The sequence below is a fragment of the Pimephales promelas genome, chromosome 23 (genome assembly GCF_988280905.1).
Source record: "Pimephales promelas chromosome 23, fPimPro1.hap1.1, whole genome shotgun sequence".
NCBI lineage: Eukaryota > Metazoa > Chordata > Actinopteri > Cypriniformes > Leuciscidae > Pimephales > Pimephales promelas.
In genome coordinates, this window is record NC_142791.1 from 11,255,919 (window position 1) to 11,283,179 (window position 27,261).

At 36.6% G+C, this 27,261-nt stretch overlaps 3 protein-coding genes across 5 annotated transcripts in view; 1 reads left to right on the forward strand and 2 right to left on the reverse strand.

Annotated features, from left to right (window-relative positions):
* Positions 1 to 362: 362 nt before the first annotated feature.
* Positions 363 to 5,369, reverse strand: prkab1a (protein kinase, AMP-activated, beta 1 non-catalytic subunit, a). The gene is made up of 8 exons (XM_039675430.2): positions 5,237 to 5,369; positions 4,062 to 4,275; positions 3,809 to 3,978; positions 3,398 to 3,491; positions 2,657 to 2,771; positions 2,354 to 2,487; positions 1,130 to 1,198; positions 363 to 1,039 (listed from the first exon to the last, which is right to left on the reverse strand). The coding sequence occupies exons 2-8, from the start codon at positions 4,206 to 4,208 to the stop codon at positions 962 to 964; spliced, it is 807 nt and encodes a 268-aa protein (XP_039531364.1). The 5' UTR covers positions 4,209 to 4,275; positions 5,237 to 5,369; the 3' UTR covers positions 363 to 961.
* Positions 5,370 to 11,559: 6,190 nt separating this feature from the next.
* The window catches only part of phf24 (PHD finger protein 24), a 35,518-nt gene continuing 19,816 nt past the window's right edge, over positions 11,560 to 27,261 (reverse strand). The window contains exons 4-10 of one of the 3 annotated variants that reach the window (XR_005623535.2): positions 19,075 to 19,153; positions 18,698 to 18,900; positions 18,021 to 18,187; positions 16,787 to 16,822; positions 15,803 to 15,892; positions 14,216 to 14,362; positions 11,560 to 13,660 (exon numbers count right to left, since the gene is read on the reverse strand). Coding sequence is in view for 2 of the 3 variants with exons in the window: in XM_039677941.2 (XP_039533875.2) it covers positions 14,266 to 14,362; positions 15,803 to 15,892; positions 16,787 to 16,822; positions 18,021 to 18,187; positions 18,698 to 18,900; positions 19,075 to 19,153 (672 nt within the window). In the remaining variant the exon portion in view is untranslated. Of the gene's footprint in view, positions 14,363 to 15,802; positions 15,893 to 16,786; positions 16,823 to 18,020; positions 18,188 to 18,697; positions 18,901 to 19,074; positions 19,154 to 27,261 lie in introns of all 3 variants that reach the window. The other 2 variants (XM_039677941.2, XM_039677942.2) reach the window with 2 other exon arrangements.
* Positions 21,721 to 25,591, forward strand: LOC148969410 (uncharacterized). The gene is made up of 5 exons (XM_089126223.1): positions 21,721 to 22,021; positions 22,442 to 22,518; positions 22,731 to 22,820; positions 22,969 to 23,061; positions 25,161 to 25,591. The coding sequence occupies exons 3-5, from the start codon at positions 22,782 to 22,784 to the stop codon at positions 25,464 to 25,466; spliced, it is 438 nt and encodes a 145-aa protein (XP_088982349.1). The 5' UTR covers positions 21,721 to 22,021; positions 22,442 to 22,518; positions 22,731 to 22,781; the 3' UTR covers positions 25,467 to 25,591.

Here is a 27,261-nt window from a genome sequence, read left to right on the forward strand (position 1 = left end):
AAATGGTTTATACACTCTTAAAAATAGAAGTGTAACCCTCAAAAAGGGATTTTTCTTAGTGATGCCAAATGATTTTTTTGTCTTGCCTCAGTGGGAAGAATATTTGATAATCTGAATAACTTTTTTCCACTAAAAAGAAGATCCATGAGCATAACATTGTGAGTCAATAAAGATATATTATTATGGGGATATTTTGGTCTATATAATATCCAGATTATTTTCAAGTATTTTTTTATATTTTTATATATATATATTTTTATATATATATTCCCAATTGCTGCTGTACTTACCCAGAATGTCCAAAGCCAACACGAAGGGCATCCTAATACGATTGTAAACGCGATAATGACATGGAGCCAAAATTAGTGGAATCATTTATTAAAAGTGATATTTAATTTCAGAGAACATAACACAGATTAAAAGTTAAATCAAGATGTTTAGAATAATTATTTTGCTCTGTTCTGTCTTTTAGAAGATTAAAAGATGGATGTAAAAAGATACATTTTTTCATGAAATTGAAAAAAAAAATGTCATTAGTTTCTTGAGTGAAACAGTTTCTTCAACCCATCAGTTTTTCTACATTAGGGTCTCTGACTGCTAAAACTGCTAATAACAGGCCTTTTTCTGGCCGAAAATCAATAAGCTTCCTAATAATATATTAATATTTATCTACACAGCTATGTCATTTGTTTTAACACTGTACTAAACAAAATAATGAGTATGTCAAGCTCTATTTACACTAATTTTCACATTCAAGAACACCTCTTATCCAAATACTGGTTTAGATTCAGTCATTTTGGCCCAGTTCCACTAAGTAATGGTTTTAAAAAGTGTACCAACCTGTACCAGAGGGTAGGGCTCTTTCTCTAAAGTGCATTTCTGTACATCCCTATTTACAATAATACATACTGATATAAGATCAGAGGTCATATAAACTGAGCGTTTGAAACGGCCATGTTTCTCAGATTGGCTTGTACAGCAGGGTTGTGACATATTTCTTCTTATACCGGTGGGTGGCACTCAGAACCATTACGCCATCCTGTCAGAGAGCCGGACGAGATACAGAGTCATCAGAACAGACTTGAAATCAATGCGGGTTCATCTCACAGAGCTCTTTAAGTTGCTTTACCTTAATGGACAGAGCGTACAGGTGATTAAGCATGACGTGATTGGGCTCAGGGAGCAGAGCTGGATCACACTGTTAGAAAACAAGAACGCATTTCTATTAGCAGCATCTGTATTGGACCTTACAATGTAATTATGCAAAATACACACTTTTTAAGAAATAAAGTGAAGAAATCAAATGAACATAATTACTCATCAGGGTTTCCAGATCACTGATCCCCAAAAGAAAAAAACTCTTGCTTCATTTAGGTCATTTATAATGGGAGTCTATTTTGACCAATTAAACAACATGACTCTTTTCATATAAATATCCCATGCCTTGTTCTATTAAAATGCAAATCAATTTGCTAGTTAATCATGTGATTGTGATAAACTGTGAACCAGATTTACTGAAAAGACAAAAAGGACCAAGTTTTAAGGTTTGAAAATTGATTCCAACTATAGTGTTTTTCTGTGCTGTTATAGTTGTTGTGTGGAGGTCTGTCTTCTTTTATATTTAGAATGATTTTTAAAACCATATCTTTATTGTTATAGATATCATCCTTGGTGTGAACGGACCTTTACTCTATACAAGAGGAATATTTGCAGATACGAGCTAAGTGCACATAATGTTATAGAATCTAAAGTTATAGATAGAACTAGAAAGAGTATATTTAAGCTGAAAATATTATTTTATAAAACACATTTTTATATTATTGATAGTGCTATATATAGAGTGCTATGAAATACAATTAAAAAGAAAAGTTTCTCTTTTTTTTCTTTGTTGTCCAGTTAATTTTTTTCTGGATTCTGTGTTTTATGATTTAATACAAATTAATTTATAAAAACTAAAAATGTAATTCAGTTTCTTTTTTGTCAAATAAAATACTGCACATCTACACTTTTATTATAAAAAATTACAGCAATATTTTCAATAAATTGTATTTTTATTACCTATTATTATTATTTTAAGAAGTACATACTACAAAATAGTCCATTTCTCTCGTTACTTCGAGTTAAACGAAACTTTTATTTTGGCGGTTTGTAGTGATAATGTTATTTAATAATCAAAGACACTAGTCCAAATATCGCAAATTGAATTTGATTAATCGTAAATCGTACTTTTGTTATATAAATTCTTTACATTCCAGTAAAAATCATAGGGCCTTTCATCAAATCAAATAATTTTGTTGAGAATGGTACTACTCATTTTTACAGGCCTAATGCAAGGTCTTCTGCAGATACTCACCGAGATGCCTGTGTCCTTATTGAGTATGACCTGTAACAGATGAGGGGGCAGGATGGGGGGAGATTTGAATTTCTCCTCCTGTTTGGGGACGTAAGAGTCCTGATGGTACGGCCCAGGAGGAGAGCTGGACAGGTCTATAATCAATGAAGACAGTGTGTCACAACAACCCCAGACTGACCATTTTTGTCATTAATGATACATCATGTAGCAGATCATTTTCAGTTGTTTTTTTTTGTTGTTTTTTTGTGATTAAACAGCTGTAAAATATGATGAAAGGAAACGTGGAAATGGTTGTGCTCAAACCTGATATGTCAGAGCATTTCTGTGAATCCACCATGAGTGCATCGAACACCTCAAAGTCTGTCTTCTTCACCTGGATGATGTTGTTGACCGTGCCGAGCTGGTTGGTCACGACAGGCTGAAGAGAAATAAGGTCAATATTATGCTGGTTTTATAGTACTAATGGAGGGTAATGATGATGATGATGGTGGTGGTTAGGAGTGTAACAATATATCGTGATACAATATATCTCAATACAAAAATGCAACAATATATATTGTGGATAGTTCATGCAAAACAAAAATTACTGTGTGAGAAATTCAAATTACAGAGTTTTAGTGTCAGCAATTAAACTACTATATAACTAATTTGTTGAATATATTGTATAACAATGCAATGGAGGAATATTTGTGGGTCTTGATAATAAAGCCGAATTTTTTTTAAACATATCTAGCCAGTGACAGAGTGAAAAGCACATTAATCTAAAATGATTCTGTATTTTCAGCTTCAGAATCATTAATATTTTTATTCTGGTGTCACCATTGTTCTGTGCATTGGGTTTTCAGCGCCAAGTCCAAGCCTCATATTCATTTACACCCACAATGTAACACCAAATTTAGCATTTTAATCAACAGTAAATTTTTTGTTAGCCTTTTATCATATGTCTTGGAGTATCACAATAATATCGTATTGTGAGTTCAGTATCGCGATATGCATCGATGAGGGTATGGTTACACCCCTAATGATGGTTGATGTCTCCATTACCTCTGTTGGGTCATGTGTCCACTGTCCATCCACAAAGAATTTATACTGGTGTTCACCCTCAGGCAAATCCACAATCGCCACAAAGTTGTTTTGACTGTTGAAGAAACAGACGTAAACATTAATGTTAAATGAATGAATTTGTCATGTAAAGGTATCTTGTAATTGCAAGCAGACTCAGTTAAGGACCTATCAGCGCCATCTAGAGTTTCATGACAGAACTTTGTATTTATATACAATTATATTTTTTATTAGCTTAGCAGTTTTAATTTTAATCTTAGGTTAAGTTTTTAGCAATTTTACTTTATAATTAATATTATTTTATTTTCATTTTTTATATTACTATTTAGGTTTAAATTTATTTATTTAACAGAACTATTTTAATAGTTCTAGTTACCGTTAAATGTTACATACCTCCTAATCAAAGGAATCTTATTGGTCCAATTATTAAAAGAGCCAGAAATATAGACTTCTCTTCCAGCTCCTGTCCACCGAAACACAGTGGGTCGATCTAAAGTGAGAACCTTTTCACTGGTGTCCAGGTCTGCTCTCCAGTCAATGAATTCCTCTTTTACTAATGGTGCCTATTAGAAAAGTAAAGATAGAACACATGGTCATAAATTGTGATAACTTCATAAGCGAACAGATAATGTGAGCCAGCACACACTTTGATGTCCTCCCCATGAAAAATATCGGCATCTTCTGGGCTGTCCATTAGGATTTTGGGACGGTCACCTTCCTTAGTTCCTCGACTGTCCCTTCTGTGGGCCTTTTCCTGGCCCATGCCTGCCCTCTCACTGCTTGTGTTCCCCATAGTGCTCTTAAAAACCTTCCAAGAGGTCACAGGGGGTGAGCAGACAGCTGGTTGGACTAGAAATGATCTGTAACCCAAAACAAACACCACAACAGTGTAAGAAACATGAGGATCTTAATGTAATGCATCACTAATCATAATGTAAAACATGGATTTCCCGCAGTTATCAGAGCATTGGCTAACGTTCTGGGAAGGTTCTCTCAAAGGTCATGAACAAACGTTATTCCAGTAACATTCATACAGCATTATTCAACACTCTCAAAATGTTCCATTTTTGATTGGGTCTGAAGGTGTGCTTAGGGTTTTTGGATTTCAATACTTAAAGACTAGTTTTAAAATCTTCATTGAATTAAACAAATTTCATTGATAATTTGATAAATTGATGGATATCAATATTGTCAGGATATTGTAATTTTAGCATACAAAAGGCTGATTGGTCTTAATCAAACAACTGAGTAAGTAGTCAAACTTGGTATAAATGTGTTTTAGGTTATTCATCTAGCAAGCACTGGTATTATTTCTGAATACTGCTTACTCAACAAAACAACATTTTGACAAAGCTGACACCCCCATTAATTTAACTGCGTAACATTACTTACTGAAGCAACCTCATGACACTTTTTTTTTCATATGTTTTTAGAAAACCTTACTCTACTCAGTCTACTGCAAGGTCACAGGCTCTCAAAGAAAGTCTGAGAAAAAGGAAAAAAAAAAGATAAGGATAAAGAAGAGCCAGTAAGCTTCATGTTCAAACGTATGGAAGATATGTATGGTCCTGATATCAAATGCTTTATCCATTAGTCGATTTGCCTTTAGTGGCAGCCTTCATCTAAATTTCAATATCAATCTTCACTATGACGGGAAAATAATGCAAACGTTTTGACTATGAAACAACAAAACTCACTGTATAGTGCTAGTTAGCCGCATCGAGCATTCTTATCGACTGCACATTTGACACATATTTTTCATTTTATATATATGTATATAATTTAATTACGGTTGCACATTTTTAATGCGACGGGACTTACTATTTTGCGCAGTACTGTATGAATTGGATTCGCGACCGCTACTTGCCCTCGATCACAGTTATTTCGTCATTTTTTCATTCACGTTGCTTATCGTCACAAACACACTGTACATCCTCGCAACCACCCCGCCCACCGCGGACTATAACTTCACTACGCATGCGCGACTTCAACTACACTCGCAGCAGCTGTTTCTGTGCGCATGCGCGTTTGCGGGGATGGAAGTGGAGAACAGCACAGCAGACTGTGAGATATATAGATCTACCGTTTTTTCAATCGCGTCCTCTGTAGAAAGCTCCTAAATCAATTATAGTTTTCCACAGCTTATGTTTTTTGTTTGTCTGCTGAATAAATAACCCTCTGAAGAGACGGCTATCATTCGACCCTCACAGCCTTGCTTTCATTCCCGTTAAAGGGATAGTTCACCCAAAAATGAAAATTCTGTCGTACTCACTCTCGTGTTGTTCCAAACCTACATGGGTTTCTTTCCTCTGCTGAACACAAAAGACACTGTTTTGAAAAATGTTGGTAACCAGACAGAGACAGCCTATTAATAGAGTGGTGCAGATATGAGGTCACTATGGCAGCATCACACTGGTTACCTCAACAAAAACCCAATAGGAATTTCCATACAGGACTTTGGAGTAGGCCTATCGCTAAAAGCAAGCTATGTGGCAAACAAAAGTTTAGGATACTTGAATGTTTTGTCCTTCAAGATAACTATCACAGATAGACACACATTTTATGAATTTTGAAGCCTAAATGCTCTGCCAGAAGTAAAAAGCTAAAGGTCGGCTATCAACGAACAACACCAGGGAATTTGTTCCCTCAAATTCACCATCACTAGCTTCCGACAATTCTTTATCTTATAGGCTTATCTTATCTCATATTGACAATTCTTTTATATATTTTCACGCTATTATAAGCATAACGAGGCTATAAGTGGACTGAGTTTACCTCTTCATCGTGTTAATGTTTAATCTCCTCGACAGCCTCTGTAGTGCCATTTAGCCACTCATTAGACTGCCTTTTTCAAGACAAGTAACCGCTTTAAAAAAAAATCATGAGTGGGGTAATATGTTATGTCATAATACAATTTGAGAGAGTCTTGAACTTGTATTCACCACAGACCTTATTCCAGCCATTTAACCAAAACCCAAAACACTGACGATTGAACCAGAAGTGCTAAAATGCTAACTCGCTTGCGTGTTTTGGCCTACAAATTGATGTCTTTCCTGCACTACTCTATTGACTTCCACTGTATTTTTTCTTTTCAGTTAACTCTCTCATTATAACATTCATCAAAATGTTTTCTTTTGTGTTCAAACGAGAGAGAAAAAACAGATTTGGGACAAATTTTAATTTTTTAATTTTTCTAAATTTCAAAGATGGTGCTCTGTCAATAAGGTCTATGCCTATGGACTTCTTAAATCTTTATGAAAACATGTAATGTAGTAATAAAACATCCAAGAAAGTGTGCAGCAGTTTTCACATTTGTTTCCACATGAAAAATCTTTATTTATTAAAAATCTTTTATTTCCATTGCATTTAGAGCGAAACGTGCCTAGGTTTTGTCTATATGGGAAAATGTGCAATGTCCATTGGACAACACCGGATGGAGACATCTAACCACAAAATAGAGAAGAGACTAGAGGAGATGGTTGTCTAAGGAAATAAATTGAATTGATTTTGCTTTCATTTTGAGATGCAAAGATATCTTGAATGTGTACATTTGATAACAATCATCTGTGCATGGCATGTACATGTATCTGAGTTTTCCGCTTAATTTGCGCCTTTCCTCAGTCTCAGTGTATCATCAGATTCACTGGCCCTCATTTATCAAAAGTGCAAACACAAAATTTCCAGGATCAGTTGCAAGCCTGTGCGCTTTACCTGACGTTTCAGGGTTAGGCCTGGCAGGTGCGCACGGACTGGGTTCAGTAATGAAAGGCTTTCAATGGCCAAAAAAAAAAAAATCCAGACTGACAAAATAATAAAAATGACATTCTTCTTCTTTTAAATATTAATAATAATAATAATACAAAGAATAATAATAACAACAACATGCTTCTTCTAAATAACAATAAGCTTCATTAATAATAAAAATCATAATAATAAGAAGAAGAATATTACAAATTGTCATGCAATTTTTAATATGAATGAATGGTACTCCACATCACATCATCCTCATCACTATTGTAGGTTACACCCCAATGCATGTGATTGATATGAAATTAAATGCTAATTGTTTCTAAACACGCACGGTAAAAAATGCATTGTGATTGGTAATTTCGGCTCCACGTCAGATAAGTTTATCTTCTTTGCCGTCTTCCGTGGGTCCATGGCGTAAAATGAAACAGAAAAACAGAACACAAAATCCAGATCCAACTTCTATGTAATCCAACTCTTACATACTTGTTAAATAAAACCAAAATCGCGATGCTCTGATCCACGAACCTGTGTTGCGGTCAGGGAAGGAGATATCCTTCCCTTCCAGATTTAATATAGCTACCATATCTTTACTATTTGTATTATTTGAAGTTAACATTATAAAATTCGTAGACCTACACAACTAGTAAATGATTTAAAATCATTTAAAATTTGGCGATTCTAGCGTTATGGACGTGACATTTGCAGTCAAAACCTGAAATATAAATTTTCAGAAAATGCATTTAGGCTATTGAAACCTCTGTTTATATCATACTCCAATAATAAAGGAGTCCCATTCAAAAAATATAACACATGCATTTTATATTTAATTTGAGGGAAATACCGAATGCCAAAAGGATAATACCAACTATCCAAAATGTAATTACGACTAGTCAAAAAGACGTTGTTGATATCTACAATGTTAATTCTGGATAGTCAAACTTAGCTTTAAAATGTTAAAAGGGCTTGCCATACAATGTGTGTGTCATGCAAAGTGCAATTACTCCCCCACTGGCTTTCCCTCTGTCATAACCAGTGTTACAGACGAACCACTACACACACACACATGCTTTCTCCACTTTCTCACCCTCCCACTTAAACATGCAGTGAAAAAAATGCTCTTTAGCATTAAAAAGGAAGATTGCTGTGCAAAAACAAGAATGTGTAACATGTTGCACTTATGCAGTGCTTTTCTGAGTTGAGCGGTTGCTTTACAATCAGAGAACATTTGAATTCCAGAATTTGCATTTGTGATCCCCTTCAAGTTTATCCTATTAGACAGCACACCGTTTTGCTCACATGCACACACTTAGGCACGCACCAGAAAAGACTAGGGAAAAGAGTGGGAGGGATTCCAGTTCAACCTGAGTTTCATTTCATATTAATCTTCAACGCCTGACAATTCGCATAGTATAAGCAAAAGTGACTGTTGCTTTTGAAATTACAGACACTCCGTCTCACTTCCTTTCTCTTAGACGTGCACTTCTGGAGCTTCAGTGCTATTTACATTATTTATGATGAATTCCTAGATTTGCATCACATTATACTTCTCTTTGTTTTGGCCATACAATATTAAAACAGATGTGATGAACTTGACTGAGATAGTCTACTTTTGGTCTGGTTAATTGTCTAATGCAGCTCTTGAAGTAAAAACCATATGAAATTGGTGTCAAGTTATTCTTTGTAAAGAACAAAATTATAGATAGAAATCCGTGGCACTGAATTTATGATCAGCCTGTGAAGGTGAGAAGTATTTTTAAGGTTACTGCATCATATTGACAAAAATAGGTCAGCGGAGTGCATTACAGCTGAAAACGCTGAAAGAATTGTTTAAATATTTCATGAAATGTGCTTTTAAAAATAGAAACAAAGATGTAAGGCTAGACAGCAAAGACTCCATCAGCTGCATCTCCTGCTCTCTCTGATTATATTGTGTGAAATTAAATGTAGGATTAGGGAACTCGCACTGCATCGACTGATGCTTTGGGGAACACCTCGTGACAGGTGTCTGAAATCACTATAAAAATCAAGGCAATCATATTCATAGACATATACACTAGACCTCACCTTGGCTACGGCAGTTCATTGGAACGAATGCGTCAATAGAGCCGCCATCTTGAAACAGGGGAGCCCCTCCACTTTAATGCATCTGCGTCAATGTAGTAGACACAGGTCTAACGGAAATAAAATCACCATAAATCATCATGAATGCAATTTTTCTTGTTTTTTTGGTTTGTTCCAATGGTCAGACATGTATTTATCATTGATTACAGAAAGAAATTTTTTTTAATTTTTTTTTTTTTTTAAAAACATTCTTCCTAGTTCAGATTTCATCCGTGAACATCATATGCTGCACAAAAGTCCGCCACCATCAATGAATTCGAAGTAAAAGCACAGATAGCAGCGTTACCTAGCTACTTCCTATGACAAGACCCCTGTTCCAAGATGGCGGCGGTTTTGACGCATGCTTAGAACCCCAAGATGAGGTCTAGTGTATATGTCTATGAATCATATTGACCAGCGACAGCCTGTGAATCATTAAAGGCACAATATGTAGGTTTTTTCACCACAAGAGGGCGCAGTTTCCAACAATAACAAAGGCTTTGATGCAGTGATGAGCTGAATGATGGGATTTGCTGTCAAGCTGATGGATCTAATAATGTTTATGGATGAGTGCAAACATTAATGTTTTTTTTTTTAACATTACATATGAAGCAGGTCGCGATAGCGAAAGAGACAGATATCACATGCGAGTCCTGCAGATATAAAGAAATAAGGACATTTAATTCGAACTACCCACAAGGAATACTCACACAGGTCAGTTTATAAGATGAATTAAACTTGTGAGGTAATGCTGTGTCGATCACCTCGAGAGGGCTGTAAACCTCTCAGATGATCTGGCGACAAACGAATGCGATGTGTGCAGGTCGATGATGATGATTTTTTGCAGACTGTTCCTACAGATATTGCTCTTTGGGACGAGCAGGAGATGGCTAAAGAGACTGATAATCAGGTAGATCCTAAACCCTTACAGCCACCCTGCCCCATGTATGCGGCAACACACTAGAGGATAGACTACTTGCGGCAGGCTCAACGATTGGTTTCTCCATGGCCATAGACCACCAGCTCAGATGAGCCTTCCATTTCTTCCTGACCTTCATACTTAAGTCGATAGGGCATGGAAGATATAAAGTGTGTAGGTTTTGTAGTTGATGCTATGTTGAAAGTTCAAGTTTATTCATATCCTTAAATGAATCCTTGAGAAAAATAAGTGTGCTGCTGCTTTAGTTTTTCTTCTTTACATTCAGGCTGCACTAATAACAAATTGGCTTCTGCTCTTAAATCTAATTCACCTGACATTCCAAGCTGGTCTAGAGCATGAATGAGTGCTGAGAAGACACTGATGTCCAAGTGTTCAGTGATGAGACTCAGCTTTCAGTCAGACTGTCCTCCAGCTGATGAGTGATGCTATCTACTGCTCTGTGAAACTCATGACACAACTTCATTCAGAGTCAAAGGAAGTTGCTGTCAGTAACACATGATCATGAGTACAAGTTTACAACATTTCATGTGAAATACTCCATATCCAGACTATCTAGACAAATGAGCATCGTAGCTCATTCAGGGTAATGCATAAAGAAAAACTTTAATTGGATTAAAGTTAAGCTAAGTGCAAGTTAAGCTAAGTGTTCACTTAGGTTCACCGAATGGCAGTCTGATATTGCCAAGAGAATGTGAGATGCAGGACAGGCCCTATGGGACAGCGCAGAGGCAGTGACGCTGTGCATTACCAGATGTGTAAAAAGCTCCCTACCAGGGGCCATGTCTGTCACATCTGCTACTGCAACTTCCCTTAGTGCTCTCCTCTGAGCCCAACTTTATTAGCCTGATTAAGGCCATCACCATTTCCAGCTGTTCCGTTCCAACAAAACATCACAGTTTTTAATGGCATTGAACATGATCGAAATTGTGGATTTGTTTTGAATTCTGTGTAGTAAAGAGCATATAGATGGAAATGCAATTTGTTGAGCAAATTGTGTACCAGTATTTCTATGGGTGCTCAGCTGTTTAGGGTGCTATGAGTGTCACACACAGAGAGAGAGAGAGAGAGAGGATAGATAGATAGATAGATAGATAGATAGATAGATAGATAGATAGATAGATAGATAGATAGATAGATAGATAGATAGATAGATAGATAGATAGATAGATAGATAGATAGATAGATAGATAGATAGATAGATAGATAGATAGATAGATAGATAGATAGATTCCTTCATTGTATAATTTTTTCAATTAACTTAATATTTTCAAGCAACCAGGTTACTCACCTTTTTAAGTAAAACCAACAATGTTTTTACAGTGTATAAATGACTCATACCCACACAGCTGAAGTGTAATTTTTGGAGTTAACGCCATGCATTTATTTCCAGCACTACCAGCAAAACTCAAGAGTATTGCACAGTCCCTTGAAATAACTGTCTAGCTAGCACAATCCAATACAAACTTTCTATAAGCAAATACAGTGGATATGACCATATAAACAAGAGCAGCTGTTTCATACCCTTCAAACAGTTCGATATATTGAGTGTTTTAACCCAGGAGCCATTTTACAGGAGTGTGTATGATTTACACCTATAATAAAAAAGGGTTTTAGATATTAGAAATTGTTTTCATCTGCAGCAGATGTAAGAACAACTTCAACATGATCATACTACAAGGAAGGAAGGAAGGAAGGAAAGAAGGAAAGAAGGAAGGAAGGAAAGAAAGAAACATATCTGAGTTGTTTTGTTTAGGCAGTAAGTTCTAATCCTTGCACGGCTCTTTCCTTTAAATTAGTATTTTAATCTTTTGGAAGATTGTATTTGCATCAGTTTTTACATACCCAGTAAAATATAATAATTCTGAGACTAGTGAGTTAAAGAAACATCAAATGGAAAATAAAACAACAGAAGCATGCAATGAAGGATTATGGTCTATACGAGGCCCTGTGTTATTGCTTTTTCCCTGGGGATGAAACAAATTATAAAATTAAATCTTAAAAATACTTTTTAATTGTGACTTTGCATTTTATCAACCTAGTGAGCTGCTTTGCTATAGCTACATATAGGTAGGACAGAATCCAGAAATGAAACCTTAAATGTGACCAATTTGTACTGATTCAAAGCAACTATGATGATTGGATCAAACACACAGGATAGACTTGACTGACAACTGATTTCAACAGAGTCTGGCATTAGCATGTTGCTAAGCTAACTATACAATGGGTAAAATCGTTGATTTCAATGACATCTTTAAATAGAGATCATAAGTATTTTATTATTGAAATAATCATACCTATTTTAATAAAAAAATATATAAGTGGAACCTTAGAAAGAAGCATGCTAAGACTTGACAGATTCAAAGACACAAGATGTGTCAGTCGTATTGTTTTGAACAGCGAAAGTCTAATGCTCAATATGGTGGAATAAGTCCCGCCTTCTAAATACGAGCCAATCACTGATTGGTAAAGTCATCGTGTCACAGCAGCTGCCAGTCAGACGCCCTTCCACTGTGCATCAGCTTGATTTTCTGTCATGATTCGAGCGTTTAGAAGCAAAAAACATGAGACAGTTGTTGTCACATTTCATTGGCGATTTCAAATATTAAATTAAATCTAAATTTTGGTGAACAGTTTTGAAAAATGTTATGTTTTCCCATTCAAAAAGATATGCACTTGCATGACCAAGAGGCGTTTCAAGATGGCAGCTGTGTGAAATTACTTGTCTTAAAGGGACTTTGCAGTTTGAAATTAGCATGTTGCTAAGCTAAGGATATTATATTCTTAAAACTACTAAAAAATACATAGAACACAGAGATATTGGGTAAAATAATTAGATATTTAATTGAAAGTTTTTATTAGACTTTATTATTAAGTCATATGATTTTTGTCAAAATTAGGTTTCTTAGAAAGCTTCTTAATGAAGTTTTTGGTTGTTAAACTAACTAAGAAATACTCTAATACCCATAAATATTCACAAACATATACTGGGTAAAATAAGATTCTTATAAGATAAACTTTTCGATATTTATTTACTTATTGATGCTGCCTGTACATTTTGGAACACATTTTGCATCAGGAACATGCCTATGGTGCCTTAAATACGGAGTAAGTTGGCAGCTCACTAAGTTTTAGAAACGAATCAAAAATACCTTATTTCACAATCCAATAAATTCACCATAGATAGAAATTGTTCTGCCTTACCTTTTCCACTTTACATATCCTCTTTCACTCAGAAATAAAATATGGCAGTAGAAAATTAAGAACCACAACTTCTCATAATGCGACTTGTCAAGTGACTGGAAACTCATACTGATGTCGATCTTCTTACTGTAGTATCTTAATTGCAAGTAGTGTTTGTCTGTCAATAACAATTTTATGTTTCCTTAGTTTTCACTTGACTCAGATTAAGGCCTCTGGCAGTCTGGAAGCTCCTTGACCTGGTCCATGATCCATCCCTGAATGTATGGGAATAAATACAAATACAATATTTCGTATAATATACACATATATATATATATATATATATATATATATATATATATATATATATATATATGTATACTGTATATAGTATCAATAGCATCTCACTTTGATTTTTTGACCATATTCTCTGTATATTCATATTTTATGGTGACTGAAATGAGATCAGCAATGATCCGACTACTGCTCAAACACATTGATCCCACAACTCATTTGGCTAGAGCCACAACTGGAAAATGGTACAACACGTCAACATCAAAAACACTACGCAAACACTGTGGTGCTGTAATTTTGCAAACGTGCGGCAGGGTCTCTGATCGAAACAGTGACTTGGTCACAGAAATCAAACAAGCTTGTGAAAGCTCAATTGTGAAGTGCTGACAGATGTGCTATTGTTCAAGAGCATTGAATTTGTCAGTGTGTCGCTAGCTTGGGTTAGAGGAAAAATCCATCGATGGCTTGTACAGTCTTTGAGTGTGGTGGCCCACTCATTTGCTTTGTCGTGTAACTCTCGTTTTAGTCCTCTGTACCTCTTGCTCATGAATCTGTACACGGGTAGCCCCTCTGGAAATCTCCGCGGTTAGAGTGGCAAACGGATGTGCATGGCTGAGCTGTTGGGCCTGGCGGCCAGGATGTAGATGGCGCTCTCCCTCAGGAAGTTATCCCAGGTAAACGGTCTGGAAAACATGATGGTACAGTTACTGAGAAAGCTATTAAACCACTTATAATTGTTAGGCATTGCTAAGCAGTTGCTAAAGTGTTCTAGATGGTTGCTAGGGTATTTCTACACAGTGCTTTGGGTAGGGGTTTTTTAACCAATTCCGGTTGATTGAGGTGGTTGCTAGGGTGTTCTGGCCGGTTTCTTTGCTGTTGCTAGGCAGTTTATATGGTGTTCTGGATGGTTGGTAGGGAGTTTTCAGGTGGTTGCTAGAGCATTACACTCTAAAAATGCAGGGTTGTTTCAACTCAATTTTGGGTCAAATATAGACCAACCTAAAAAATTAATTTATAAATGTAACCCAACGGCTGGGTTTATATATATTTGACCCAAAGTTGAGTTTAAACAACCCAGTATTTTTTTTTAGCATTTTCTGGTTGATTGGTGATTTCTATGGTATTATGGATGGCTTCTATACTGTTGCTAGGTGGTTGCTAAGCATTTGCTAGGGTGTTTTGGATGGTTGGTAGGGCATTTATAGGGGGTTACTAACAAGTTATGGTTGATTGACTATTATTTCCAGGTGGTTGCTAGGGTGTTCTGTTGGTTTCTATGTTGTTGCTAAGTGGTTGCTTAGCAGTTGCTTGGGTGATCTGAATGGTTGGCAGGGCATTTCCATGTGGTTGTTAGAGCATTGATTGTGGGTTACTAAGGAGTTATGGTTGACATTTCCAGGTGATTGCTAGGGTGTTCTGGCTTGTTTCTATGCTGTTGCTAGGTGGTTGCTTAGCAGTTGCTAGGGTGTTCTGGATGGTTGGTAGGGCGTTTCCAGGTGGCTCCATTGATGGGGAGTTGCTAAAGACTTCTGGTTGATTTACTTGGCATTAGTAGGTGGTTGCTAGAGTGCTTTGGGAAGTTTCTATACTGTCTTTAGGCAGTGTTACTGGACGGTGCTTAGGATGTTCTAACACAGTCTCATCCCAAATCGTCATATAACTGACGTTTTGGGACGTATTTTGACCATACGTCAATATCCGCCTTTTTAGGGCCCCCTTAAACGTCGGTAGATGGCGATCCCGGGCCGTCATACAACTGACGCTTTACCTTTAACGTCAGTTAGGTGACGGATTAGGTTTAGGGTTAAGTTTAGGTATGGGGTAGAGTTAGGATCCCATAACCTCATCTACCGACGTTTAAGGGGGCCCTAAAAAGGCGAATATTGACGTATGGTCAAAAGACGTCCCAAAACGTCAGTTATATGACGATTTGGGATGAGACCGGGTTGGATGTTCTTACATGGTTCAGATTCCACCTTTATTAGTCTATGACTTGTTTCAACAGATTTGAATGGGAATCATGGAAAAGGGGGATTTGATTATTAAGGGAGAATAGTTTTGCAGTGCATCTTGGGTGATAGACCATCTGCACTGTAAGTGATCACACACACACATACACCAACCTGTTGTCATTCTCCATGGCTTTATCTCTGCTTCTCTCACTACTGGAACTGGCAGGACTGCTCTCAGATATTGGACCAACATGGCTGATACTGCAGATGAAGAAAGCGAGCTTAAACACACGCTGTTTGATTCACACCCACACAGACACACACACACTACTGGACAGCTCACAGCAGGCAGCACTTCAACCGGCTCTGGGTTTTCACAGTCTTATTTGTTGTTCTCATGACACCTCAGAGCCCTGGGAGACGATACCCAACCACCAGCAAGATAAAACTAGTTCACTCATGCATTCAGGACTTGAATTGGAGTTTAAAATACATTCTCAATTAAATTCTCAATGGCCCACAATCGTTGTATATACAGTAGTCTCACAAACTGCAGACTTTGCATGCCGTTCAGTACACTGAAAGGATCTGACAAACTTCATTGAGTGAAATTCTTTTGAAACGTGAACTTCTTGTAATTAAGTTCAATGATGTGTGAAGCAAAACAGAGTGCAACCATGACCAGAGCATTATACAGCGACCCAAACATCTCCTGCAGAACTGGGACCGCTCTGAGTCGAGGCGGTCTGCTTTGATCTCAAGCCCTCAGTTGATTTTAATGAGCGTAAATTAGGATGCAAGCTTAGTCATGCCATGAACAAGCCAAACACCCACAACCCCATGCACCCGCACACTTAGGAGCTCATTTAACCTGCTGTTCCGCTTAAAACTGATGAAAAATATCCTTGAGGTTTTCTCTAAGGGGAAAAAAAGCCCCTCTTTTGATCTTGATAATGGGAGGACAAGATCTCATCTAATATAGCGAACAACCATTACAGTCAGTTTAGCTTTGATATTTTTAACCACTGATTCCTTGGCCTCCATCATGGAATATTCAGTAATTGAGGTGATAATGATAAAAATGAGAATAATGATGGTGATGGCAGGGAACGTAAGATGTTTCCAGGGGAGGCCCATGCAGATCGAGTGACTTACCCCATACTGAACAAAGGGGAACACAATCCAATGAGTCTGCAGGGCAAATGGACATTCAGCAGTGGTGAAAAGGTTGGGATGATAGGTGAAAAAATAAAATAGAGCATGGAAGATGGATGTCAAAACAGACTGTCCAAATACTGAATTCACAGATATGTTGATAAGTTAATCAAATTCATGTTTTAAAAAAAAGTATCATTATTAAATCATTATTAAAATATAAGTAATACTGTAAGTAATATATATATATATATATATATATATATATATATATATATGAAGAGTTCAGATGCAAAAGCCTCTAAATGCCATTTGAAATTTTCTTCTTTTAATGATGATTTTTGTCAAACTTGTATATTTAAGTTCAGTAATTTCACTTAAATAACAATTAATAGGTAATTATCATTGCCATTTAAGTGAAATCACTGAACTTAAATATACAAGCTTGATAAAAATGATCATTCTAGAAGAAAATTTCAAATGGCACTTAGAGGCTTTTGCATCTGAACTCTTCATATATATATATATATAGAAGGATATTTCAGAATCACTGTATCATGATACCATTGATATGATGGACAAAATTGTATTGTAGTTGCGAGAACACCAGAGACCTAGGCAATTATTCTTGCCTCGCTAAATGCCGCAAGGTGGAAATGGCCACCCTACCCACAAATCTCTGCAAAAATGCATCATTCTGACTTTTGGGATCTTCGAGCGAGGTTTGAGTTATGATATGACTGGCAAAGTGTGCTCTGTCAAAGTAAGTCCCTGTCCTTGGATTTAGCCTGTCATTGAGAATATTTCTCCTTTCCACAGATGACTTTTCCAACCGGTTATATCATCTAATTTACGTTACTTATGCATTAATCCCAAAGTCAGAACTGTCAGCAAATGTGCTGCTTAAATGATTCATATTCCCTCGTTAGAGTTACTGAACTCAAAGTTACCTCGTAATTTGTGAGAAGAGATGGTGGATACATGCTAAAGTGAGAGCAGTTAGCATTGGCTAGCAGCTCATGGAAGCATTGGCAGCTTGACATGACAATAAAAACTGCCAAGCTTGATCCGATTTATTGCTCCCAGGGGCCAGGCAAATTGGACGAGTCCCTGAGATGATTTTGAAGTGTTTGTCAGAAGTTTATTGTTGAGTATGTAGGTGGCTGTGATTGAGAACCATTCAGAAATGTCCCGCTAACTGTGATTACTGACTCATATACAGTAATTAGCTCACCTGACACTGCAGGACTGTGATTCTTTGTTAGTCTTGTGGAACCAGGAGGTTTGGGCTCTTCTGGCTTCACCGGCAGTAATGATCCCATCTTTGTCCTGGTCTAGACTCTGGAAAACGGCCCGTGCCCGATCCCTTTCCTTCGCTGTGAGGATTCTCACCAGCGAATTCTGGATTGAAAATAAAAGAGAAAAATTTCTATAATGCATTTAATTGATTGCTTGATTGTTTTTTTATAATTTAGCATTTTGAAAGTGTTGAACATTAAAAAATGCTTATAAAACAGATAGTTAAGCTTGTAAACTCTGATTGGTTTCGCCACGTCTGATTGGTTTCGGTCACACCTCACATGTTAAGTTGCTATGTTGTAATATGTAATGCCCAAACTATAATAATATTTCACAATATTACTGTTTTTACTGCATTTATCATTAAATAATATTTGATTGATAAACATTAGTTTAAACTTTTTCTTTTCTTTTTTACAGTCATTTTTCATTGCTTTGAATAAACAATTTAATGTGGTGCATTCATATTTTACTCATTGTGGCCTCTTTTGGCCTCAGGAGACAAGTCAAAAGATTTTTTTCCCTAACTGAAATTATACCATTTAAATTCAAATATATATTCAAATATTAGTAATAATCAAAAAAAAAGCCCTATGAAAATGAAAGCCCTACCTCAGTCCGGAATTTCTGCAGCACTGAGAGCGACTCGTGGTAGAGGAAGTCAGACCACTCAATCTGACCCTTCTTCTCTGGATCCAGTGCTGCAAACTGAGCCAGAACCTCCTCTTCCTCTTCATCGGTCAAGTCTCGTTCAAAAAGCTGCTTGGTTACAAAGTGCCTGTACTGAAGGAGTTCATCTGACACCAGGCACGACTCTGAGCAGAAAGTGGGTGAGAAGGAAGATCCAGCATCACCAATCAATGGAAACAGTTTAGGGCTAATTACAGTACTGATGTGACAAATTAGTAAACCTTTAATTAGCTTCCTTAGTTTACTCCACAAAGTCACATATTTAAAGCATGGGGTTAACATGGGACTGAGAGAAACACCTGGAATGATCTTGCACTGCTTGAAGGTCTCCATCAGACTGTACATCTCTTCTTCAGTAAGCAGCAGGTTCACATTATCCTGAGGGATGTAGAGGGAGAGCAGGTAGATCAGTTCACTTTAAAGAGAATACATTACACTGCTTTCTTGCTTGTGGACTAATTGTTGAAACAACAGTTTCAACAGGAAATGTATTTAATAAAACAATAAGACAAGAACATTGTGCTTTCACTGCTAAATTGTAAGATATTTAGAGATGATTTTAGATGATGATGCATAATCCAATATATTTACATAGTGGAATAAATGGAAACATTTGCTAATTTAGAACAAATTTCTAAATAGTGAAAAGGTAAAATAAATAAAAAAAAACTTTAAATATTAAACACAAAATACAATCCCAGAACAGTGTTATTCAGTGACAAAACTAAAACTAAAACTGAAATAAAAATGAATCAAAAAAGACATTACAAAATAATGACAAAAACTCATAACAAAATGAAATGAACAGAAAATATAAAAATAAAAATAAAATTCAAAAATATCTCAATTATACACTACACAATATTTACTGATTAATACACATACTGTACATCAATAGTTGCTGCAAAAAGCCTGTGACGTGGCAGATTAGTAAACCATGGAATGGATATTACAAAAAGTGGTTTATTTGTTGATAAGTATTCTAAATTAACACATAAAATTAACAAGAGATTTTTTTAACGACTTAATGAGAAAAAAAATCTCACATAAAGCCTCTGGGCCCTTCAGACTGAGCCCTAAAACACTGTTGCATTAATTATCTTCAGCAGCAGGTGATTCAATCTTTCTCTCTTCCTTTATCTTTCTAAAAAGGCTAACAATCTCTGAACTAAGGGAAATGAACTGCCTGAATGAGTCGGCTCTTAAGGAAACCTAATGAGTATGAGGTGTACGAGGTGCAGGAAAAAGCTCTCAGTGATCAAATGACTGCTTGTCCTTTCATATCAAATTCAGAGCGAGATTTCTTTCCTGGCTCAAGCTCTACCTTCAAACAAATGCTGCCAGAGCCCAGTAGCACTGGGACTAGCTGTATGTTCAATCAGCTTTTCTCAGCCTGATGAGAACTCATCTGAACAATAGCACTAGACCAGATGGGGAGGGGTAAGTCTCAGAGGTTCCTCCATTTCCTGTCAGCAGTGACTGTGAGATACACTCCTTTTTTGAGGATGATCATTGAAATGAGATTAGATTTCATGTCTATTGTGTTTTCTACAACCCATTCTCAATAGACACAGGTCAGAAACCCCAAAATGAAGAACAGATGTTATACACAATGCTTAGGGAGAGGTGGGATTTGCCGTGGTCTTGAAGGCCATAAACATACTCGGTGCAGGTACACAGATAGGAATGTTTGCAGTCCGTTGTTCATATCTCAGTGGTACATTTTCTGACCCCTGGAAGTATGTGATTTGAAATCTGCCATCTTTGCTCATGGTTGAGCCAATTTCCCCATTAGTTATGGGCCCTTTTTGTAACCAATAAATGCCATGTGACTATGGATCTGCGGGAAGTTTACATCATGAGAACACTGATTGACTGATGGCACCGCGAGAACATGCAGTTCCAAGTCACCATTGATGTAGTACCCCAGAGTGCAGTCTGGATGATCAGTTTAATGGTGATGGCACCTGTCGAAGTCGAAGTGCTCCTAAGCACTTGCTGTGGTATTTCGCCATACATTAGCGCAACATTATATTTTGTGTCACCAGTCTTGGTCGAGTTACACTACTCGTGTAACCATATTTAAATAGGGAAAACGTGGATGTGTTTGGTCGCTTCTCTGCTAGGAATGAACTGGGCTAAGTTAAGTGCTATCAAAGTGTCTCGCGCGCCAGAGCCATTAAGTGCGCACATGAGACACGAGAGGTATGTTCACTCTAAAAAATTTTGTTTTAACCCTTTCACACGTAAGTTTAAAATATTCGAACTGACCCCCCAGCGTGAGTTTTTCAAGGCGACCGTTATTTAGAACTTGCACTGAACTTGCACATGAAACACTGATATTCCGATTGTCACATATGTGCAAATGGATGGGTTTTGTTGTTTAGACATCTTTATAACGATCGCGTTAGTTGAGCTGTATGCACAATGGGCGGCGCCATTTTAGTTTCGTTTTCAGTTCAGAGAATCGGATCTGTTGGATTTATAACGTCAATTCATCCACTTCTCACGAAATACATGATAGTAAATGGCTGGTCAACTGGGAGAAGAATAGGATCAAATGTTAAGCTACTTACACAATGTGTATCTGATATGAATAAAACGTGTCATCTTATTATAATTGAAAGGATTATTATTGCCGCTTCTATGGACATCTGTGTGTATTTTACAAAATCATTGTTTTGCCAGTACATGTGTGTATTTAAATGTCTGAAACCTAAAATAAACATTATGTGGTTGAAAACACTCAATAGTTGTGATATATGACAGCACTGAGTGCGTCTGTCTCTGGCTGAGCGCCAGCCAACGCGCGAGAGCAAGTTTGAATTTAGCAGTTTCTGACGTGTGCACTGAACGTTCTAATCACACCGGTGTGATCGTACGCGTGAAAGGGTTAACCCAATTTTGGGTGAAATATTGACAAACCCAACCATTGCACTGAAAAAAGTGAACAAGGCATGTCATTACTCTAAAGAAATTTTTATACTTGATGTAACACAAAACAATTAATTTTCTATCTAGCCATCAGTTTAATGTAAAATTTTTCGTTGATTTAAATTAAAAGTAAGTATTGTTAGTGTAAAGTAAATGGATTTCTTTAAATTAAAGTAAAAATATTGGTTTCCGTTGTCACGTGACTTCTGACGTCATCCGTGCCGTGGTCGTGCGTGAGACGTTCAGCTTTCCGCCATCTTGTTAAACCGCATGGAAGAACTCAGCGTGGGAAAACGGGAAGCAAGAAAATTGGTAAGTAATTTTAAACATATGTTTGGGCGTGTTATAAACATAATATATCAGGGCTTGACATTAACACCCGCCATTCGCGTGTGGGTTTCAGCTGTGGTGTGTAACAAAGTAATGTTACTCCCTCTATCATTTTGGTGGGTTGAGTCTTCTCAAAAGGCATCTCTTATACGATAATCGCGTTGCGCATTAGAACAAACACACGCGATTCTTTTGAGTTTATGAATACAATTTCTAATAATCAAAAGTTGTTCAGATTAGTCATCGCGTAAGATTAGTTCAGAGCGCGCGCGCGCACGCACGCGCGCGCTCTCTCACTGAAATCTGCACTCAAACCAGAGATGTACGTGCGATGTAATTAGCCTACATCATAGATTCATTAAGTTAATCATACAGTGATTGACAGGTTTTGTTCTATTTCAGCAGCGAATAGTTTCACAGAAATATCACATCAGAACCATTAGTGCATTGGATGGCCAGCTCTGTTTCAACAAGAGGAGGTAAAAGCATTTATTTGTAATGAAATTTTTTTAAATGTGACTAATCCTGAATTTACCATAGTTTTTATAATTGAATTTTGGTATGTAGTATTTTTGAAAATGTCTTGGATGCCCTAATTATAACTTTTGTTGTTTAATGCTTTGTGTGTCTATGTATTTTTACAACTAATTCTGAAAGTAAAATCACTTTTTTCTGTTTCTCTTTCTTGTAGATTAATGCCGAATTTTTTCTTATCACGACCTTACCTTTGCAATCAAGATTTATGGCCTCTTTGGACAGACAGAGCTCTCAGCTTCTCCAGGTGATCAGGAGCGAAGGTGGACTTCTTCGTGAAAAAACTAAGGATACTATAAAAGTTATGGATCAGATATTGGTTGCATGAGAACAAAATTGCTTGTGGCAATCAATTTAGTAGTGTTTTGGTCTAATAAAAACAATACATTTTGTAGAGTCCGGACATAGACGTCAGAAGAGAGTGCCTGCTGAAGTGCCTGATCATGTACCTTGGTGAAGATGCAAGCTGTCTGATCAAAGAATACCAGGTAATGTAGACAAATTGCTGAAATTTTGTCCAACCATGTTTGCCTTAAAGGGTTCGTTCACCCAAAAATGAAAATTAAGTCATTAATTACTCACCCCCATGCTGTACCAACCCCGTAAGACCTTCGTTCATCTTCGCAACACAAATGAACATATTTTTGATTAAATTTGAGAGCTGTCTCACTACCACATTGGCTTCCTAAGGGACTGGCTCTTGACGGCCCAGAAAGTCAATGAAAAAAATGTTTAAATATCCCAGGTGACTACGGTGGCTCAACTATAAGTTTATCAAGCGACGAGAATACTTTTTGTGCGAAAAAACAAACAAAAATAACGACTTTATTCGACTATTCCTTTTCTTCCTTGTTGGCCTGAAATGAGACTTCCTTAGATTTCCACGACGCATGCGCGAGAATTGCAATCTCCTTCAACTACTTCATTTCAGTTCTCGCGCAATTTAATTTAGTTTAATTTAATTTAGTAAGTTTGGTAGTGACATATCGCTCAAAAGTAATTGTTATCATTTACACATCGGCCTGTGTGACTTTCTACCACAGAATACAAAAGAATGTATTTTGAAGAAGGAGTAGTTCACTTTAAAAAAAAGTTTTGCTGATAATTTCCTCACCCCCATGTCATCCAAGATGTCCATGTCTTTCTTTCTTCAGTCGAAAAGAAATTAAGGTTTTTGATGAAAACATTCCAGGATTTTTCTCCATATAATGGACTTCAATAAACCCCAAATGGTTCAAGGTCCAAATGAGTTTCAATTTTCTGTTCTGTGATACACGTTCGTGACGTCACGTAATACACAATTATGTTGAAACGAACGTGCATCACAGAACAGAGCAAGGCGAGCATTTGTGCTTATAAAACTTATTATTTTTTAAATGCCCGATTGTTTTGCTAGATAAGACCCTTATTCATCGTCTGGTGTCGTTTAAAGCCCTTTGAACAGTTTGCACTGAAACTGTCATTTGGACCTTGAACCGTTTGGTTCCCAATGAAGTCCATTATATGGAGAAAATCCTGTAATGTTTTCATCAAAAACCTTAATTTCTTTTCGACTGAAGAAAGAAAGACATGGACATCTTGGATGACATGGGGGTGAGTAAATTATCAGCAAAAGGTTTTTTTTAAGTGGACTAATCCTTTAAGAGCCCCCCATTCACTTGCATTGGTTTTGTGTCCATACAATAACAGTGAATGGGGGCAGTGCTGTTCTGTCACCAACGCTGTTCAAAATTCTGCAGAGTACAGTAATTCATACTGGTTTGAAATGACAAGAGAAATTTAAACGATGACAGAATTTTTATTTTGAATTACTTAGGGATGGGCAATGATTAATCGCGATTAATTGTTAGCAAAATAAAAGTTTGTGTTTACATAATATATATGTATGTAGTGTGTATAATTAATTTGTATATATAAATACACACACACACACACACACACACATGCATGTATATATTTAAGAAATATTTGCATGTATATACTTTATATATATTTATACATAATTAATATTATATATAAATATAAATATTTGATATGTTAATAACACATTTTTCTTAAACATGCATGTGTGGGTATTTATATATACAAATTAATTATACACACTACACACACATATATTATGTAAACACAAACTTTTATTTTGCTAACGATTAATCGCGATAAATCGTTGCCCATCCCTTGAATTACTCCTTTAATAGGGGTTGGTTCACCCCAAAATACATTTTGAACACTGTTGAGTGGATTGATAAATGCCTCTGATTGGCCATTGTGGTACTGCACTCAACAAATATGTCTGTGATTGTCTACAATGGTCAGCAACTGGGAGCCTTTGAAAGTGTTTTAAAGCATTTTCAAAGCTAAAGAGAGTGTAAAAGTACATCGTCACCCAAAAATGAAAATTGTCATCACTTACTCTACTCTTGTAATAAACCCTACAAATTTTATTGAAGATATTTTAATTAAAGTTAACAACAGATGTTTGGGCTCTACATTGACCTTAGTAGTACAGCTAACTAAATTTTGGGGCTGGGGTTTTTTTTCTTCTTCCACAGTCCCTCAATTGCTCTCTGTTTTTGTATGTTTTTAGGATGACCAGAGGAAGGAAGCGGAGAGAGAATTTGAAAAGACCACTATGGCATTTTTTGTGATCCGTGAAAGTGATGCTCTTAGTCGTGTGCTGGACATTTCCATTGCCATTGAAGGTGTGGAAGTACTGAAGGAGTTGCCCACTGTTGCCTGTGCCATGATGTTTGGACTCGTTTATGCACTGAGACTAAAATATCCTGAGGGACTCAAATATACTTTTGAGGCCTTTCAGATAATAATCATGGACATAGAGAGTAAGCAGATGAGCCGAAGGGTGCAGAACCTCTCTTCAAAGCTGCAGGGGTAAATTTGTTTCCTTTGACCCAGCTACAATTTTCTGCTGAAGTTTGATGTTTACATTGTTAGACATTGTGTATGAGGATACTGTACACGTAAAAGAAAAAGTTATGACAAAATAAATTGTCAAAAGTTTGATGCTTGAAGTCATTTTTCTTAAATGATAAAATTACACATTCTAAAAAGTAAATAAATTTCTTTATAATACATTAATATTTTAAATTGTATTTTTTTGGATATTTGGTTAGATATGTAAAGTACAATAATTAAGTCAATACAACTTAAGAAAACATTAAGACAAAGTATAATTTGATATTTCATTCAACTTAAAAACTTTATTTGATTCAAAGATTAATTTTTACTTTAGCTAAGTAATGGATGGTTAATTCTCTTCAAAGTAAAAATTTTAAGTTGATAGAAAGTAAATCAATTAGATGTAACCAGTTGACGCAATTTTTTTACTTTGATCTAATGAGACACTTTTTTCAGTGTGGGTTACATTTTTTTAATGAAATTTTTAACCCAATGGCTGTGTTTGTCCATATTTTACCCAAAATTGGGTTAAACAACCCAGCATTTTTTAGAGTGTATCAACTCGTCTTAGTTAAAGGAATAACATAGTTTAATAGGGAAAAATGGTGGAGTATCCCTTTCAGCAGGCTGGGTAACCCCACTGCTTAAAACCCACTCTTTAGAAAACTCCAGACTGGTATCCCTTCTTTTATTCATCACTAAAACACTTGAATAAGTCATGTTCAACCAAGTCTTTACCTTTCTTACACAGAACAACCTCCTGGACAACAACCAGTCTGGCTTCAAAAGCCGCCACTTTACTGAGACTGCCCTGCTCTCGGTTATTGAAGCGAGACTAGAAAGAGCAGCTTCCAAATCCTTTGTACTCATCTTACTGGATGATCTGTCTGCTGCTTTTCACAGTTAACCACCAGAGCCTCCTGTCAACATCAGAGCCTCCCGGCATCTCAGGAACAGCTTGCATGGCTTACCTCTCAGGCAGGGTCCTTGATAACAGACATTTCTTGCTGGTTGAAGGACCACCACTAAACATTGCAAAGACAGAACTGCTTGTAGTCTCAGCCAACCCAACATATCATCACAACTTCTCCATTCAGTAAGGTCCGTCAAACATAACTGTCTGGTCCAGCAGATTTGCTTTATACAACATTAGGAGGATACTAGAAAACTCTTTGTCCAGTCTCTTCTATCCATACCTGACTATTGTGATGCTCTCTATGTAGGTACTATCAAACCTCTGCAACTGATCCAGAATGCTGTAGCAAGAGTAGTCTTTAACGAGCTCAAGAGAGCAAAAGTAACACCTCTCTTCATAAACTCATTGCCAATTGCCACTCGCATTAAATTCAAGGCACTGATGTTTGCCTACACAACAATCGCTGGCTCTGCACCCCTATACCTAAACTCATTACTTTGCAACATGTACATTTTGAAATAAAACAGCAATATAAGTTCAAGCTTGTATATATTTTCTACAGAAGAAAGTCATATGGGTTTGGAATGAGATAAGAGTCAATTATGACTGAATTTTTATTTGTAAGTGAGCTATCCCTTTAAAGTTTCAACCTAATTGTTTGCTGAAACTCAAGAAATTTTAATTCCACTAGCCACAAAACAGAAAAAAAAACATACAACACAGCAACTTCAGCACAATGCACCACTGTTGGGTGATATTTTCAAACCACAAACCTCAGAAAATTTCAGAACATGCTGAAAAAATCAGTTCTGCTTCAGTTCTGAGTCCGGTTTTGTCTACGTTCAGTGTCCGATAT

What these genes read in the sequence shown, in the direction of transcription:
- prkab1a (XM_039675430.2), bottom strand. Translation starts at nt 4,208, where the DNA reads ATGGGGAACACAAGCAGTGAGAGGGCAGGCATGGGCCAGGAAAAGGCC. An exon ending in AAGATTCCTTTGATTAGGAG is followed by an intron (nt 3,492 to 3,808) that starts GTATGTAACATT and finishes TTTCTTCAACAG; the next exon opens with TCAAAACAACTTTGTGGCGA. An exon ending in GAAATGCTCTGACATATCAG is followed by an intron (nt 2,488 to 2,656) that starts GTTTGAGCACAA and finishes CATTGATTATAG; the next exon opens with ACCTGTCCAGCTCTCCTCCT.
- LOC148969410 (XM_089126223.1), top strand. Translation starts at nt 22,782, where the DNA reads ATGGCCTCTTTGGACAGACAGAGCTCTCAGCTTCTCCAG. An exon ending in AGAGCTCTCAGCTTCTCCAG is followed by an intron (nt 22,821 to 22,968) that starts GTGATCAGGAGC and finishes TACATTTTGTAG; the next exon opens with AGTCCGGACATAGACGTCAG. An exon ending in GTCTGATCAAAGAATACCAG is followed by an intron (nt 23,062 to 25,160) that starts GTAATGTAGACA and finishes GTATGTTTTTAG; the next exon opens with GATGACCAGAGGAAGGAAGC.